The following is a 17,549-nucleotide window of genomic DNA, read 5'->3' as shown; positions in this document are numbered from 1 at the left end:
CGTTTGTATTCCTTTTTGCCTGTTTCACTTACTGCATTTTTATATTTTCTCCTTTCATCAATTAAATTCAATATTTCTTCTGTTACCCAAGGATTTCTACTAGCCCTCGTCTTTTTACCTACTTGATCCTCTGCTGCCTTCACTACTTCATCCCTCAAAGCTACCCATTCTTCTTCTACTGTATTTATTTCCCCCATTCCTGTCAATTGCTCCCTTATGCTCTCCCTGAATCTCTGTACAACCTCTGGTTCTTTTAGTTTATCCAGGTCCAATCTCCTTAAATTCCCACCTTTTTGCAGTTTCTTCAGTTTTAATCTACAGGTCATAACCAATAGATTGTGGTCAGAGTCCACATCTGCCCCTGGAAATGTCTTACAATTTAAAACCTGGTTCCTAAATCTCTGTTTTACCATTATATAATCTAATCTATCTGATACCTTTTAGTATCTCCAGGGTTCTTCCATGTGTACAACCTTCTTTCATGATGCTTAAACCAAGTGTTAGTTATGATTATGTTGTGCTCTGTGCAAAATTCTACCAGGCGGCTTCCTCTTTCATTTCTGTCCCCCAATCCATATTCACCTACTATGTTTCCTTCTCTCCCTTTTCCTACACTCGAATTCCAGTCACCCATGACTATTAAATTTTCGTCTCCCTTCACAATCTGAATAATTTCTTTTATTTCATCATACATTTCTTCAATTTCTTCGTCATCTGCAGAGCTAGTTGGCATATAAACTTGTACTACTGTAGTAGGTGTGGGCTTCGTATCTATCTTGGCCACAATAATGCGTTCACTATGCTGTTTGTAGTAGCTTACCCGCATTCCTATTTTCCTATTCATTATTAAACCTACTCCTGCATTACCCCTATATGATTTTGTGTTTATAACCCTGTAGTCACCTGACCAGAAGTCTTGTTCCTCCTGCCACCGAACTTCACTAATTCCCACTATATCTAACTTTAATCTATCCATTTTCCTTTTTAAATTTTCTAACCTACCTGCCCGATTAAGGGATCTGACATTCCATGCTCCGATCCGTAGAACGCCAGTTTTCTTTCTCCTGATAACGACATCCTCTTGAGTAGTCCCCACCCGGAGATCCGAATGGGGGACTATTTTACCTCCGGAATATTTTACCCAAGAGGACGCCATCATCATGTAATCATACAGTAAAGCTGCATGCCCTCGGGAAAAATTACGGCTGTAGTTTCCCCTTGCTTTCAGCCGTTCGCAGTACCGGCACGGCAAGGCCGTTTTGGTTATTGTTACAAGGCCAGACCAGTCAATCATCCAGACTGTTGCCCTTGCAACTACTGAAAAGGCTGCTACCCCTCTTCAGGAACCACACGTTTGTCTGGCCTCTCAACAGATACCCGTCCGTTGTGGTTGCACATACGGTACGGCTATCTGTATCGCTGAGGCATGCAAGCCTCCCCACCAACGGCAAGGTCCATGGTTCATGGGGGGGATTGTAATATAAGCTAAAATATTTCAGTAGTCAATACCTTATCACGCTGTATTATAAATTGTAACTACATTTGACGTTGTCAATTGCTGTAATGGCCTAAAGACAATAAAATCTTTATTATTATATTATTATTATTATTATTATTATTATTATATCACTAACAGGCTTCTGCAAGGTGTGCAGCTATCTGCTTTATGAAACATTCTAACTGCTGACTTCTGCTGAATAAACAGTTTATTTACTTTATGTATAGTGCCAAAGAAGATAATTTTTCGTGATAATGATATGAAAATATGCTAAGCAAATCATCACTACTGTCAAAGTCAGAGTAAAACATTCTAATAGTAAATCTGTGCCGACTGTATTTTGTTTTTCAGCAGGATCCCAAGCAATTTTGCACAGAGTATTTCATTTAGTGTATGGGTATTGATGCCACTTCTGCAGTTTTGATGTATTTTGCACTTGTTTGAAACAGAGTAATATGAATTTTTGTAAGATTAAGATATGAACAATTCTTTGTGAACCAGCTGAAGGCTGGTGCTGTTATCAAATAAGCTATGTCTGGTATGGTTGATTACGGACTCTTGAGTGGTTTGCTTCTGTCATCAGCAAAGATTACAATTTTTGTACTCTTATTTAAAGTCACTGATAATCATCCATGAAACACTGGAAAATATAGGATGGATAATGACAATATTATAAAAAAAAAAGGCTGATACTCACCATATAAGGAGATACTGAGTCAAAGATAGATACAACAAAAAGATGCCACACATGTTGAGCTTTCAGCCAATAGGCCTTTTTGTGAAGCAGATAACACATTCATGCAAGCACAACACACACATACTCACCTACCCCCACCCTCCCTCCCTCTCTCACACACACACACACACACACACACACACACACACACACACACACAAAACCACTGTCTCCAGCCACTAAGGCTGAACTGTGAGCAACTGTGCCTGATGTGAGAAACAATCTGGATAGTAGGAGAAAATAGGAGGCTGGGACTGAGAGGGGAAGGGAGCCTCCAAACCTACCCCACATCCACTCACAGCTACCAGAACCTGCCTTGCAGACCTACTACATTTACCTCACCCTCAGAAATTCTCTCCCGTGGGCATACAAAATACAGAAGCTAAACAGACCACAAACAGTGTCATGAACATTTCCTCCAAAACCTTTAGTACCACAGAACTATCATCCTTTCCAAACACATTAACTTCTGCCTCACTTCCCAATTCAATCATGCTGGGCTTGTTAAAGACCTTTTCTTCTCCCAGGCCCTACAGTGGAAGCACTTTTCACCACTAACCCTACCACTCGGACTCAACCCAAAGCCAATGTTGAACCTTACCTGACTCGGTTCACTCCTCCATCCAACCATGATTCCACCCTCACTGATGACCCCCCCCCCCCTCCTAATCACCCCATTATCATTCCACAATTCCTTAAACTCAAACATTGCCTCATCATAATTCCCCAAATCCCTCAAAATGGGAATTAAACTTGTGGTTGTTGTTGTGGTCTGCAGTCCTGAGACTGGTTTGATGCAGCTCTCCATGCTACTCTATCCTGTGCAAGCTTCTTCATCTCCTAGTACTTACTGCAACCTAAATCCTTCTGAGTCTGCTTAGTGTATTTATCTCTTGGTCTCCCTCTATGTTTTTTACCCTCCATGCTGCCCTCCAATGCTAAATTTGTAATCCCTTCATGCCTCAGAACATGCCCTACCAACCGGTCCCTTCTTCTTGTCAAGTTGTGCCACAAACTTCTCTTCTCCCCAACTGTATTCAATACCTCCTCATTAGTTACGTGATCTACCCATCTAATCTTCAGCATTCTTCTGTAGCACCACATTTCGAAAGCTTCTATTCTCTTCTTGTCCAAACTATTTATCGTCCATGTTTCACTTCCATACATGGCTACACTCCATACAAATACTTTCAGAAACGACTTCCTGACACTTAAATCAATACTCGATGTTAACAAATTCCTCTTTTTCAGAAATGTTTTCCTTGCCATTGCCAGTCTACAGTTTATATCCTCTCTACTTCAACCATCATCAGTTATTTTGCTCCCCAAATAGCAAAACTCCTTTACTACTTTAAGTGTCTCATTTCCTAATCTAATTCCCTCAGCATTGCCTGACTTCATTTGACCACATTCCATTATCCTCGTTTTGCTTTTGTTGATGTTCACCTTATATCCTCCTTTCAAGACACTGTCCATTCCATTCAACTGCTCTTGCAAGTCCTTTGCTGTCTCTGACAGAATTACAATGTCATCGGCGAACCTCAAAGTTTTTATTTCTTCTCCATGGATTTGAATACCTACTCCGAATTTTTCTTTTTGTTTCCTTCACTGCTTGCTCAATATACAGATTGAATAATATTGGGGAGAGGCTACAACCCTGTCTCACTCCCTTCCCAACCACTGCTTCCCTTTCATACCCCTCGACTCTTATAACTGCCATCTGGTTTCTGTACAAATTGTAAATAGCCTTTCGCTCCCTGTATTTTACCCCTTCCACCTTTAGAATTTGAAAGAGAGTATTCCAGTCAACATTGTCAAAAGCTTTCTCTAAGTCTACAAATGCTAGAAACGTAGGTTTGCCTTTCCTTAATCTTTCTTCTAAGATAAGGTGTAAGGTCAGTATTGCATCTCCAAAAAGAAACGCAATCAACCACCTAAAAATGGATCCTGACCTTATAGTCCTACCTGCCGAAAAGGATCCACCACTGTCTTTTTGAACAGCAGGGTTTGACTGGTGGAAAATTCAACATGATCTCCAGTCTCTGCTCAAATCATAAGGCCCATCTCAAAACCTCTCCTCTGAGTCTACCTTTCCCCTCACTCCTACCACTCCCTGTGTTCCTATCTTCTACATGCTTCATAAAGTCCATAAATCCAACCATTCCGGATGCCCCATTATGGCCAGTTACTGTGCTCCCACTGAGATATGCTCTGTTCCCATAGACCAACACCAACAGCGTGTCACCAATAACCTACCCTCCCACAAGAAAGATACCAACCGGTTCCTCCAGACACTCCAAAGTTCCTGTTCCTTTACCACATGGCATCCTGCTTGTCACTTCTTATGCCACCTCCCTCTACACTAACATCCCTGATGTCCTCACTGCTACTGAACACTACGTTTCCCAACACCTGACTGATTCCAAACCTATAACCTTCTTTCTAGTCGCCATAACCAACTTCACCCACAATTACTTCACCTTTGAACAAATCCATGGGACAGCAATGTATGACAAAACAGCTTTGGCCCCCACTATCCTACTTTGCTTTTATACTCCTGATTACAATAGTTAGGATCTGTACAAGGATTTTTTTTCTTTTCTTGCTGCTATTCTTCCCAAAAAAATTTATGATAGAATCTGTTATCTGAGTAAACATTACATGAATTTACGAGATGCAAATTAGTTTCCTCTATGGAACCTATTTATTCAGATTATGTGATTCACCATTCTGAATGTTTTGTAAAATTAGTTTTGCTGGAAACAATTTATTTCAAAAGTTATAGTATTTCAAAGTTTTCGATCTAGAACGCATCCATAAAAATCTAGTGAGCTAATAAATAGATTCAGAAAAGTAGATTTTCTCTAAACTATAGAGCAGTTTTTCCTCATTTCAAAGCCATGTTTATTTTAGGTCAAACCTAATCAGTTTGGGAGATATAAGTAAATAATTAAAGATTTTGACCAGCCCATACTTTCAGCTCATATTGTGAGCAAATCACTATAAATTTCTGGAATGTGTTAAACTACTATTGATGGACAAAATTTTCTGACCCCAATGACATCAGTAACAAATACCCAAATTTTAATAATCAGTATTGATGCCATACATAAAAATTAGAAATTCTTGTAATGTAAGCATAACTTGGTTCTGAATATTTTAATAGCTATTGCTCATACTGGTAACTTGATAAACAAAGTCTGATGGTAATTATTATGTCTATTTAAAAAGGAATAATCTGATGTAGGGAAATAATAATCAAATAACGAAAATCACATAATTTCCTTGCATGCATCTATATAAGGATGAAACATGCATAATACTGTCATTAGGCTTCTAGTTTTTCTTGGATTTAAGTCTCAGTCAGTCTGAATCTTACTCTGGAATTTCAGTATTCTCTACACTGTGTGCTTTTGTGTTCTTGTTTGTCCTAGCCTCTGGATCATTTGAGGATATGAGCACTGACCATCAGAACCAGAGATAGACTTAACAAGTAACATCTGTAAACATGCCACTGTACTTTTAGAAACTATTATCATCATTTCATGTGCCTTGTAGACAATTTGTTGATCTGCTATAGGGAAAACTTATTTTGTGTGCCAATTACCTCATGATTCTCATCCTTTTGGAGGTATACAATTTGAAGTTGTTCATCAAACGTGAGTGCAAGGAGACCTGTATAAAGATTTTTGATCTGTAATCAAGTCTAGTCTTTAGGGATTATAATTAAAATCCATAAATAAATATGCTAAGTGATGTGTGAACATATGAAAGGAACAACTGGACTTCTCTTTTCATTCATTAAGAGATACAATCCTGACACAAACATTTTTAGCTCAAGGACCTGTAGCGCAGCTACTGAGAGGTAACATTAGCAACAGGTATGTCCCCGATGTATTCTTACATTTGGTGCCCCATTCGAGGAACAATATCGGACTTCATATAGTATTTGTTTGTGGACTCGCGAGTTCTAAGAAAAGTGTGGAGAAGTGACTTTCAATGGAAAGTGGCACTAGTGCTGTTTATGTATGATTCTTTAGATGAGTGAGGAGCAATACAAAAACTCATATAATGTTTATGAATAAACAAGTGCTCAGAATATAACATAACAAAGTGACTTTTAGTAGAATATTAGTGGAAGTTGAAGTTTACATTAATAAACTTATCATGTAGAGAATACTTTGCTAAGGTGCTTTGGATGAGAACTTATAAAACATTCAAGTGACTGTTAGTGGAGTGTACACTCATGTATAGAACAATAACAAGTTGAAACCGGCTCCAGTTAAACCAGTACACAAACAGGGGGAAATAAAGCATATTCTAAACTATAGAACCACTGCCCAAATCTCAACTTTCAGCAAACCGATAGAGAAAATAATATTTAAAAAATTCTGGAAAATTACAAAAATGCTGAAATATTTGATGATTAAAAGCACAGTTTCAAAAGAGTTGGAAGTACCTTGTCAGCAGTAGTACAATTTGTCCATCATGTACATGTCTCTGGACCTCTCAACGGCTTTTGATAGAGTACATCATGACATGCTCTTATCAAAAATTGCAAACAGTGGTGTCACTAGAAAACTCATCCAATTGCTAAAGACACATTTAAAGGGTAGGCAGCACTGCATGGTGATTATATACCCTAATGGAGAAATACTGGAAAGGAGAACGTCAAGTGTAAGAAATATACATTTTGTTGTTTTTCAGGGCTCCATTTTAGGTCCAGTCCTATTCATACACTATGTAAATAATTTCCCAAGTTCTGTTGATAATAAGCAACTGATCGCTATGTATGTGGACAATACATCTGGTGCCTGCTGTGCAGACAGTGAGGTCAGCCTATTTGAAGAGAGAGATAACTTTATTGAAAAGGCAAGAGCTCACTTTGAAAGAGACAACCTAAAAGTAAACTGAGAAAAAACTAATATTATCCTTTTAAACCAAGTGGTCCAAACAGAACAAAACTGTCTGGACACAAAGTAGGACTCCTCTCATGAGTCAGTAACACCCAGGACTAGAGCAACTGAAACACATTCTCCACCACAATTTTGACTACCTCTCATCGTGCCCTGTAATGAGGAATATCCTACCCACTACCATTCCCATCCCTCCCACACAATATCCTCATCCATCCCTACTCTGTCCTTGCTCCCAACCCCTTGTCTCATGGTTCATATCCTTGCCTTAGATATAGGTACAAGACCTGTCACACATGTCCTCCAACCACCACCTAGTCCAGTACAGTCCCAAGCATTACCTATCCCGTCAAAGTCAGAGCAACCTGTAATAGCAGTCAGGTGATAATCCAAAAAGGTGTCTATCCACATGAATATCAACCAACAAACTGTGGCAAGGACTGCTCAGTTGCTGAGCATGCTGCCCAACACAACATTCGTCACTTCAATGACTGCTTCACAGCCTGTAGTACCTTGTTCCTACCTACCAACACCAGCTTTTCTGAATTGTGCTGGTGGGAACTCTCCCTGCAGTATATCTTACATTTTTGTAACCTCCTGGCCTCAACATTCATTAGTCGCCATCCTTCACCCAACTGTCCGCTTCCCTGCTCCTGCTCCAACACTACAAAATGCACCCACAGTCTCTTTCGTTCTCTGCTTTTCTGCTTCCCCCCATCCCCCTATCTAACCTTCTGACTGCACCTAGCAGCCCTAACCTGTCCCTAACAAGTCCTGTATGGTTCCACAAACAGCACTATACATTTCCCCCATCCCTACCCTACCAGCAACCCCCCCCCCCCCCCAATCCCCTCTCTTCAGCCACCTCAACATGGCGTCCGGTACAGTTGTTTATAGAGAGAAAGTGAACAAAAGTTATAGTTGTGTGGTGAAAAACGAAACATACATAAATTATAACAGTGAAATAGTGAAGCTAAATGAACGTGTATCAAGCCTGCAATTAATTGTAGATGTACTAAGGCGGGACATTGCGCATTTAGAAAATGAAAATGCCGAACTGAAAAAGGCGCGTAATATCCCGATCGCCAAAGCAAGTAAAACACGGAACTGGGAGCACAGGACTAGCATGATCACGGAAGAAAGAAGCGAAAAGGTGATAAATACAACGAATGGAACGAACCGCGGCAATAAAAGCAGTTTCAGTGTCCTACCTACAATAAACGAGTGCTCTGAAGTGGATATAGGCCTAAAGGCAGAAACAACAAGGCAACATATGTTTACTAGGCCAAAAAGGGTTGGTCGTGTGAAATTCAGTGACTGTAGAATTACTGTGGTAACAAAAAACCGTTTTCATGCACTAGATTCAGATATAAATGTGGAATCCACGGAAAACTGTGACGACAACAACACGCCGAATCTATATAGTGACAAGCACATGAGCAGAAACTTCCGCAATAAACGTGAAGACAAACTCAAAGTGAAAATATTCTCTGATAGCCATGGACGTGAGATCGCAAAAATACTACGTTACAGTTATTGTATACAAGCAACTAGTATTGTCAAACCAGGTGCACCCATCCAAGAACTCGTTAGAAACATAGAAACTGAAAATGATCGTCATATTGTCGTCATAGCAGGAGCCAATAATGTATATAAAAACGACCTCCACAGTGCAACACGAAACCTTAAAGCAATACTAAATTCAACAGGAGAGAAATCAGTTTTTGTAGTCGGAATTCCACATAGGCATGACCTTTCGGAATGGTCATGTGTGAACGTGGGAATCATAAAAGCAAACAGGCAATACTCAAAGATTTGCAGGGCCTACCAAAATGCATATTTTATAAGTATGGACTCCTTACAAAGAGACTGTTACACGAGACATGGCATGCACCTTAATAACAGAGGCAAGAAGATTCTGTGCCAAAACATCAGCATGATACTGAAAGCATCTGACAATCAAGAAGTAATTGCTGCTCTTCCAGTTCCTTGCTTGACGCAAGCAGAGCCTGAAGAAATGTTTACTTCTATTGCAGCAGTAGAAGTAGAGGTGGAAGCAGCAATTGTACCTACACACATAACAAATGCTGCAGCAGCAATACCTACCACACTTCATCAACAGGATTCAACAGCAGCAGAAGATGAAGCAACATCCAAATCTCCACTGTCACCAGTTGCCACAACAATGCCTACAGCAGCAGCAGCAGTACCTATCACACTTCACCAGCAAGATTCAACAGCAGGAGAAGAAGAAGCAACCACCTTATCTCCTCAGTCACCAGGTGCCACAACAGTGCCCACAGACACCATAACAGCAGTTACATCAACTCCTCTAGTAGCAGCTTCATCTACAATATCATCACAAGGAGGGAAGAGTAGGTATACAACAGTAGATGTGCTACCACTCCAAGTGAACAATTTTTTAGTAAAAGGCAACAAGAGGCAGAAATCCAAAAGATAAGCCCTGAAAAACGTTTGAAAACCAATCACCATAGTGTTCAGTGTGTAAGCAATAAGAGCATGGATCTTAAAATATGTTACCTTAACGTTCAAGGACTGAAAGATAAAGAACTTATCATAAATGAGTTTGAACTTGATAACCAGTTTGATATTTTTTGTCTGAGTGAACACTGGGCTAATGAGAATGAACTTGCAGTTGCCAAATTTGATAATTTTTGTATAGTAAATAGCTACTGTAGGAAAAAGCACATTAGAGGTGGTGTGGCAATTTATTCCAACCAGTCACTCAATTGTACAATAACCAAACTAGACCTAAATTCCTTGTGTGATGAACAGCACTTTGAAGTTACAGGTATAATCATTAATAGTCATAAGCTAATAGTAGTATCCATGTACAGATCACCAAAGGGAAGCATTAACATATTTTTAGAAAAAATGGACATGCTATTGAGTGAATTAAGTAATATTAAATGGCTACATTATGATATTGCAATAGGTGGTGATTTGAATGCTGATTTTGATGTTACTAAATGTAAGGGTAGTGTTGCAGATCTGGAAAACTTGCTAAGACAATACAATTTACATCATGTTAATAACAGGCCCACAAGAAACAAAGCATGTTTAGATAACATCTTTGTAAACTTCAAGACCACTGAAAACACATGCGAAGTTGTAGTGTTCTCATTCTCTGACCATGACTCCGTATCTCTAAATTATGCAAGTAAAATTCCCCTCAATAGGTGCAATGCAAACAGACCTGTCCCAACAGTTGTGATTACCAGACCCATAACTGAGGATAAAATTAAAACATTTCGTAATTCCCTTGCTGACAGAGACTGGTTTGGCCATTGTAGTGTCGATGGACATTACACATCAAGTAATGATCTGCCAGCCAAAATAATATTTGATAGATTTTTTAATGCATTCTTGACCCTATTTAACCATAGTATTCCCATAAGGAAAATAAAAATAATGGACAGCAGCCACAAATCCAGATCTCAAAACAGACAAAATATATGGTACACTAAACAGCTGACAGATCTAAAGAAACAAGTTTTGTTACTGTACAACATATACAATAGTATGAAGTCTGACTGTACCAAATCAGCCTATGTGGAATGCAGGAATGAATACAAAAAAGCCATCCTGCAAGCCAAAAAAACCTACAATGCCAACAGCATACATAATTCCACCAATAAATGCAAAACTGCGTGGAAAGTAATTAACAGTGCTGCCAGAGATACTAAAAAAGACAAAATTAATATCCCACCACAAACACTCAATGAGTTTTTTATTAATACAGTGAAAGAAATAGGAGACGCAATTATCAAACCAGACATTAGTCCATCAGAGTTACTCTCCCAAAATTGGGGTAGACAGTCACTAAATACAAGCATGGTAACCTTCTCCGAAGTATTGCCTAGATATGTACAAGGGGTCATAAAACAACTGAAATCATCTGATAGCTTAGGTATATATGGCATATCATCCAACCTGCTAAAAAAAGTGTGTGACTGCATTCTCTACCCCTTAACCCATTGTATAAACAAGTGCTTACTTGAGGGATATTTTCCTGATGAGTTAAAACTGTCTAGGATCGTCCCAGTTTACAAAAAGGGAGATAAAGACTCTCCATCTAGCTACAGGCCTATTTCAATAGTACCCACATTCTCCAAGGTAATAGAATGCATCATGTACCAACAATTATCATCTCACTTTGAGAATCTAGGAATAATTAATGCTACACAATACGGGTTTAGGAAGAATCTGTCGACCATTGATGCAATCAACACGGTAGTCAGTTACATCCTCAAAGTTTTTGAGAACAAAGGCTTTGCTCAGGTCTCATTCTGTGACCTAAGCAAGGCCTTTGACTGTGTTGAGCACATGCCACTACTAGAGAAACTAGAATTCTACGGCATCAAAGAAAACAGTCTCAGACTATTAAAAGCTTATCTCAACAACCGTAAACAGGTAGTTTGTGTTGGTAAGGAAATGTCAAACATAGAAAATGTTAGAGTAGGTGTGCCTCAGGGATCTGTACTGGGGCCCTTCCTGTTTCTGATAATGATCAATGACCTCCCCTCGTTTATTAGATCCACCACTGTATTGTATGCAGATGATACGACTTTTCTTCATACCAGTAACAGTCTTAATGATCTTAAAACCTGTGCTGAAAATACACTCACTCATGCAGCATATTGGTTCAGAGCAAATAGTTTCCTGCTAAATGAAAATAAAACTCAGCAGATAATCTTCACTCTAAGAGACAAGCCACTATCTGATGACCCTAGTTCTGTTAAATTCCTGGGAGTTTATTTAGACGAAAAGTTATCCTGGGGCCAACATGTAAACTATATTAGTAGTAAACTATCTAGAGTAATTTATTTATTAAGACAACTCAGAAATTGTGTACCTGAAACATACATCAGATCATCTTATTTTGCATTTTTCCAGAGTATAATATCCTATGGCATTATCTTGTGGGGTAACTGTAGTCATATACATGACATCCTATTATTGCAGAAGAAAGCCATTAGGATAATTACAAATTCTTCACATAAGGCTCACTGCAAACCCTTATTTACTAAACAAAAAATTATGACTGTAATAAACCTCTATATATACAATGTCTTAATCTTTACGAAGAAGAACCTACAAGATATGAAACGTAGAGAAAATGTACATTGTTACAACACAAGAAGCATCAAACACATATACACGCCTTACCACAGACTATCAAAATCAATAAATAGCTATGAAGTCACAGGGCACAAGCTATTTAATAAGCTGCCACATGCCATACAGGATCTTCCTGAACATACATTCAAAGAAAGACTGCATGAATGGTTTATTGCCCACCCATTCTATGATATCAATGAATTCTTCAACTGTAAAATGCAGTAATCTAACAGATGACCCACTGTACATTGATTGTAATATAAGCTAAAATATTTCAGTAGTCAATACCTTATCACACTGTATTATAAATTGTAACTTCATTTGACGTTGTCAATTGCTGTAATGGCCTAAAGACAATAAAATCTTTATTATTATTATTATTATTATTATCTTTATCCCCACCACCCAGATAGCTACTCTCATCATGCACAGTTGCTCACAGTCTGATATCAGTAGCCAGAGACTGTGTTCATGAGCGCACATGGACACATCTGCATGTGCACTTTGTCTGCTTTAGAAACAGGATTTTTAGCCAAAATATCAACATGTAAAGCTGTTTTCTTGTTCTGGCTGTCTGTGATTCAATGCCTCCTCTGTGAGGTCGTTACCAATCTTTCTTTTCATCCTACTGGTGGCCTGTATTCCATTCTGAAGTTAGTTGAATGTCTGCAAAGCAAGTCTGTCAATATGACTGTTTTATGCTATGAAGATAAGAACTGATTCAGTCAAGAGGGTGTGCTGTTAGTGACATAGCATTTTAATTTAACAAGTAGCATTTTGTGGTAAATATAATCAATTGCTTTGGTAAGGTCACAGAAGATACCAACTGGATAAGTTTACTTTTTTATCTTTTCCAAGACTTCATTTGTGAGGGGCTCTATAGCTCTCTCTGTGGATAATTTTTCATGGAAGTAAAATGGGCCAAGAGGTCTAACTATTCAAAATTTTTGAAAAGATTGGAGTGAATTACATGGTTCTGTCATTAGAGCTGGTTTTCTTATCTGCAATACATTTAAGTCTGTTAGGAAATGCGCCCTGTGAGTCAGTCCCTGGGGGAAAAGCTAAACAGTTCTGAAAGCTAGGAAAAGTTTTTCTAATTTTACTTGTTCTTTTCTACTTTTTGAAATTTTTGTACAGTCATACAGATCCCACATGGAGTTGAATACACTTATGTTACCAGATCCAGATAGAATCCCAATTTCGTGTTACAGAGAGTTCAGTGAAGCATTGGACCCCAGCAAAAAGACCCAAGCGAATAGAAAAAAAGTGCAGGCGACTCCTGTACATAAGAAAGTTAAAAGAGCTGACCCGCATAATTACAGATCAACAACCTTAACGCCAGTTTACTGCAGAATTCTTGAACACATTCCGAGTTAGAATATAATAAATTTCCAAGATAGAAAATCTTCTGTCCGCTAATTAAACGGATTTAGAAAACATTGCTTGCACAAAACTCGGCTTGCCCTTTTCTCACAACATATCCTAAACACCATGGATGGAGGGCAACAGGCAGATTCCACATTTCTAGACTGAAACGGTGCCCTGTTGCAGATGGTTGTTGCAGGCCCAAACATAGAGTTTAGGTTCCCACATATATGAGTCAGTCGAAGACTTTTTACACAGTAGAACCCAGTGAGAGATCCTCAATGATGAATGTTCATCAGAGACAGGGTATGATCAAGAGTGCCCCAAGGAAGTGTGATAGGACTGCTTTTATTATCTGTATACATAAATGACCTGATGGAGAGGTTGAGCAGCAATTTACAGCTGTTTCCTGATGATGCTGTGGCGTACTGGAAGGTGTCATCATTGAGTGACTATAGGAATATACAAATGACTTAGACAAAATCTCTAATCAGTATGATAAATGCCAGCTGGCTCTAAATGTAGAAAAATTACGTTAATGTAGATGAGTGGGAATACAGTATTCATAGGCAGCAGCTTCACACATTCACTTTGATTACATATCTAGGTAGCAGTATGAAACAGAACGAGCGCTCAGGTTGGTAGTAGTGAAGGCAAATGCTCGACTTCACTTTATTGGGGAATTTTGGAAAAGTGTATAAATGAGATGGGATACAGAATGCAAATGTGATTCATTCTTGAACAGTGTTCGAGTTTGTGGAATCCTCACCAGTTTGGATTAAAGGAAGACATTTAAGATATTTATTAAAGGTGGGCTGTTAGATCTTTTATCAGTAGGGTTGAAAGCACAAAACTATTATTAACTCAAATGGAATTCCTGGAAAGAAGATGATGCGCTTTCTGTGAGGCACTATTGCAAAATTTAGAGAACTGGCATTTGAGGTCAGGTGCAGAACCATTCTACTGCCACCAGCGTACATTTTGTGTAAGCAAAATATGATGTGAGAAATTGGGGCTCTTACAGAGGCTTTCAGACAGTTGCTTTTCCCTTGCCCTATTTGTGAGTGGAACAGGAGAGTAAATGACTAGTAGTACAAGGTACCCCACACCATGCAGTGTAAGGTGGTTTGCACAGAGTGTGTATGCATACATATACGTGAAGATGTATCAACAGTATTCAGGATTTTGTCTTCTGAATGCATTTACTGGCCAGTTATTCTGTTGCCTGCTAAGTGTAAGATTTCTTACTTGAATTTTGCTTAACATACACGGTTATTATAATTACACTTTCACTACATGAGACAGTGTAGGTGGAAGACTATTTACCATATGAGTACCCAACTTTATAAGAATGATGTTCAAACTTTGTACTACAGGATTATCATTATCAGCAGTGTTAGTGTCATGACTTGCCATTATGTGCCGGTACTGGTACGGTGGCGTAAGGTTGAAGCACAAGTATCAGTGTGTTTTACAATTGCAGACACGGATCTGGACAAGGAGAGCAGGGTTTTATTCGTAAAGCTGTCTCATCAAAACAATAGCAATAGAGCTGCTGCTCTTTGCGATTATTGAAAAAACAATACAGAAAGGTAAGCTTAACAAAAAAGAAAGTCATAACAAAAATGGAATTTTATGCTTAAGGTTTGACTTATTGTTTAAGGTAACTATTGTGAGAAGCATTAATAGTCTGAAAAATAGAAAAAAAGAGAGAGCATTCACAATGTTTATAGCAATGGACAAATAATGTAACTGTACATTCTGAAGAAAGATCCTTAATAACAAACATTCTTATTACCTTTGTATTGGCTGTATCCAAAAAATTATGGTCAACCCAGCGATGAAGGTCTCTATGATTATACACAGCATGCAATGTATTCAGAAGCATATGCACATTAAAAATACTCTCTTCAATCTGTAACAGAGTGAATGAACATGAATATCTTGCTCTTTTAATTATAAAATGAGAAACTCTTTAACACATTTAAATGTTCCACTTACATTGCCTTTAACTTCAAATTTGCGCATCATAAGAACTGTTTCTCTGACACATTTCACACTAAATTCATCCACTTGTAAGCAAATGCTGAGGTCTGGCAAAACGGCTGGTTGGTCCAGTATAGAAACATCTACAATAGAAATAAACAGAATAAAACAAATGGGCAAGAATAGCAGATACACTAAGAACTATGACAAATCCTGGGTTCAGGGTACTGTGTGTCTGCAAATGATACATACATTATTGTGAACCTGCTAAATCACAACATGACAACATTGTCTCTGTCATAAGTAATGTGATTAGCAACTATAGTAGATTAAGAGTAACTTGGCAATGTTGTGATTCTAATGTGAAATGTATGCCTGGAGGAGTCAGAGTGTTTACAGCAAGTTCTGATAGGGATCATAATCGTGTTATCACGAACAATCTTCAGCAGAAGAAGACACCATCAGTGGACGGACAAGTTTAGTGATAAGGTAAGTATCTTAAAAATCAAGTGAAGTGTTAAACCTTCATTTGCAGATGAAGGGCATTAAGGTGCTCACAAGAAGTGTAACATAGTCAGTCTGTATCCTCACTCAAACTCGGGATGTTGCACAAGTGACATAGCACTAAGAATTAAAAAAAAAAAAAAAAAGTGTTTATACATGTTACAGACACAATTACTGCAAAAGCTGCACGCAAAATATAAGCCACACCTGTAGCATTAGACTGACATAACAATTTTTGAACTCATAATTAGAACTTCAACAATCTTTCATCATAATGTAACAAAAAACCTTCAGTCCTGATTGCATATGCTGTTCATTTTTATGGTGTGGTGACCAGTTTTGGTCAAACATAGACCGACTTCAGACCAGTATTGTCTCCACCGTTGATGCGTTAAGACGATGCACAGTCATTGTAAATGCAAGAAGCACCTGTTGTCATCTGTTTGACAGGTGCTTCTTGAACTCACAACAGCTCCGTGCATCATGAATGAAGAAATTACTGGTCTGAAGTTGGTCTATGTGTGACCAAAACCAATTACCACACCATAAAAATAAACAGCATTTGCTATCAGGACTGACTGTTTGTTTTTTTTTTTAATTACATAATGGAGCAACATATGAGTACACAAATATTTTTCACAGTATTGGATCAGATGAGGAGCATCTGATTCACTTGGTCATTTTATTTCCTGAGAATTAATTCATGTGATTTTATATTTGAGAGTTGATCAAAGATGTTGTGTTCAAGACACAAGCATAAAAATTATATTCTTGAAAGACTTGCTATTACTCACTGCAGAGTAAAAAAAATCAGTGATAAAGGATGCTGAAACTTTCCACTGCTAAACAATTTTGATAATATTAACCTCTTTTCAAAATGTTTTCATTAGGTTGCTTTCTTGTCTGTTTGGTACAAATTTTTCAGTTGATTTTAAAGTGACTTCCTGACAACCTAGTGACTTGAAACTTTCAACATAGCTCACAACTGGATGACAATGCAATATTAACTCACTTTCTTGTCTGGTGTGTAGCAGAGGGTACTTTGTGTGCCAATGCTACTTCCCCCTTTTCCTGTTCTATTCTCAAACGCTTCACAGTAAGAACAATTGCTGGAAGCCTCCATATGGGCTCGATTCTCCTTAATTTTTATCTTCACAGCTTTTTCATAAGATATATGCAGGATGAAGTAATAATATATTGATTGACTCAGGTGAAACACTGAAATAAACTCAGAATTTACCCAAAGTCTCTGATGTAATCTCATCAAAATGTTTGACGAAGAGTGAAAAATCGGACACACACACACACACACACACACACACACACACACACACACGCCTAAAAATCAGAAAATAATTATTTAAATAAAATACTTTTAATAAATGGCATTTTAAAACTGGAC

General features: G+C 38.2%; 1 protein-coding gene across 1 annotated transcript in view; it reads right to left on the bottom strand.

Annotated features, from left to right (window-relative positions):
- LOC124786712 (protein KIAA0100) overlaps positions 1-17,549 on the bottom strand; it is a 329,777-nt gene that overhangs the window by 244,527 nt on the left and 67,701 nt on the right. Inside the window, exons 7-8 of the mRNA XM_047254285.1 lie at positions 15,659-15,786; positions 15,456-15,572 (exon numbers count right to left, since the gene is read on the bottom strand). Of these exons, the coding sequence (XP_047110241.1) occupies positions 15,456-15,572; positions 15,659-15,786 (245 nt within the window). The remainder of the gene's footprint in view (positions 1-15,455; positions 15,573-15,658; positions 15,787-17,549) is intronic.

This window comes from Schistocerca piceifrons, chromosome 1 (genome assembly GCF_021461385.2).
Source record: "Schistocerca piceifrons isolate TAMUIC-IGC-003096 chromosome 1, iqSchPice1.1, whole genome shotgun sequence".
NCBI lineage: Eukaryota > Metazoa > Arthropoda > Insecta > Orthoptera > Acrididae > Schistocerca > Schistocerca piceifrons.
Note: the sequence above shows the minus strand (reverse complement) of the source record. Positions and strands in the feature narration are given on the sequence as shown.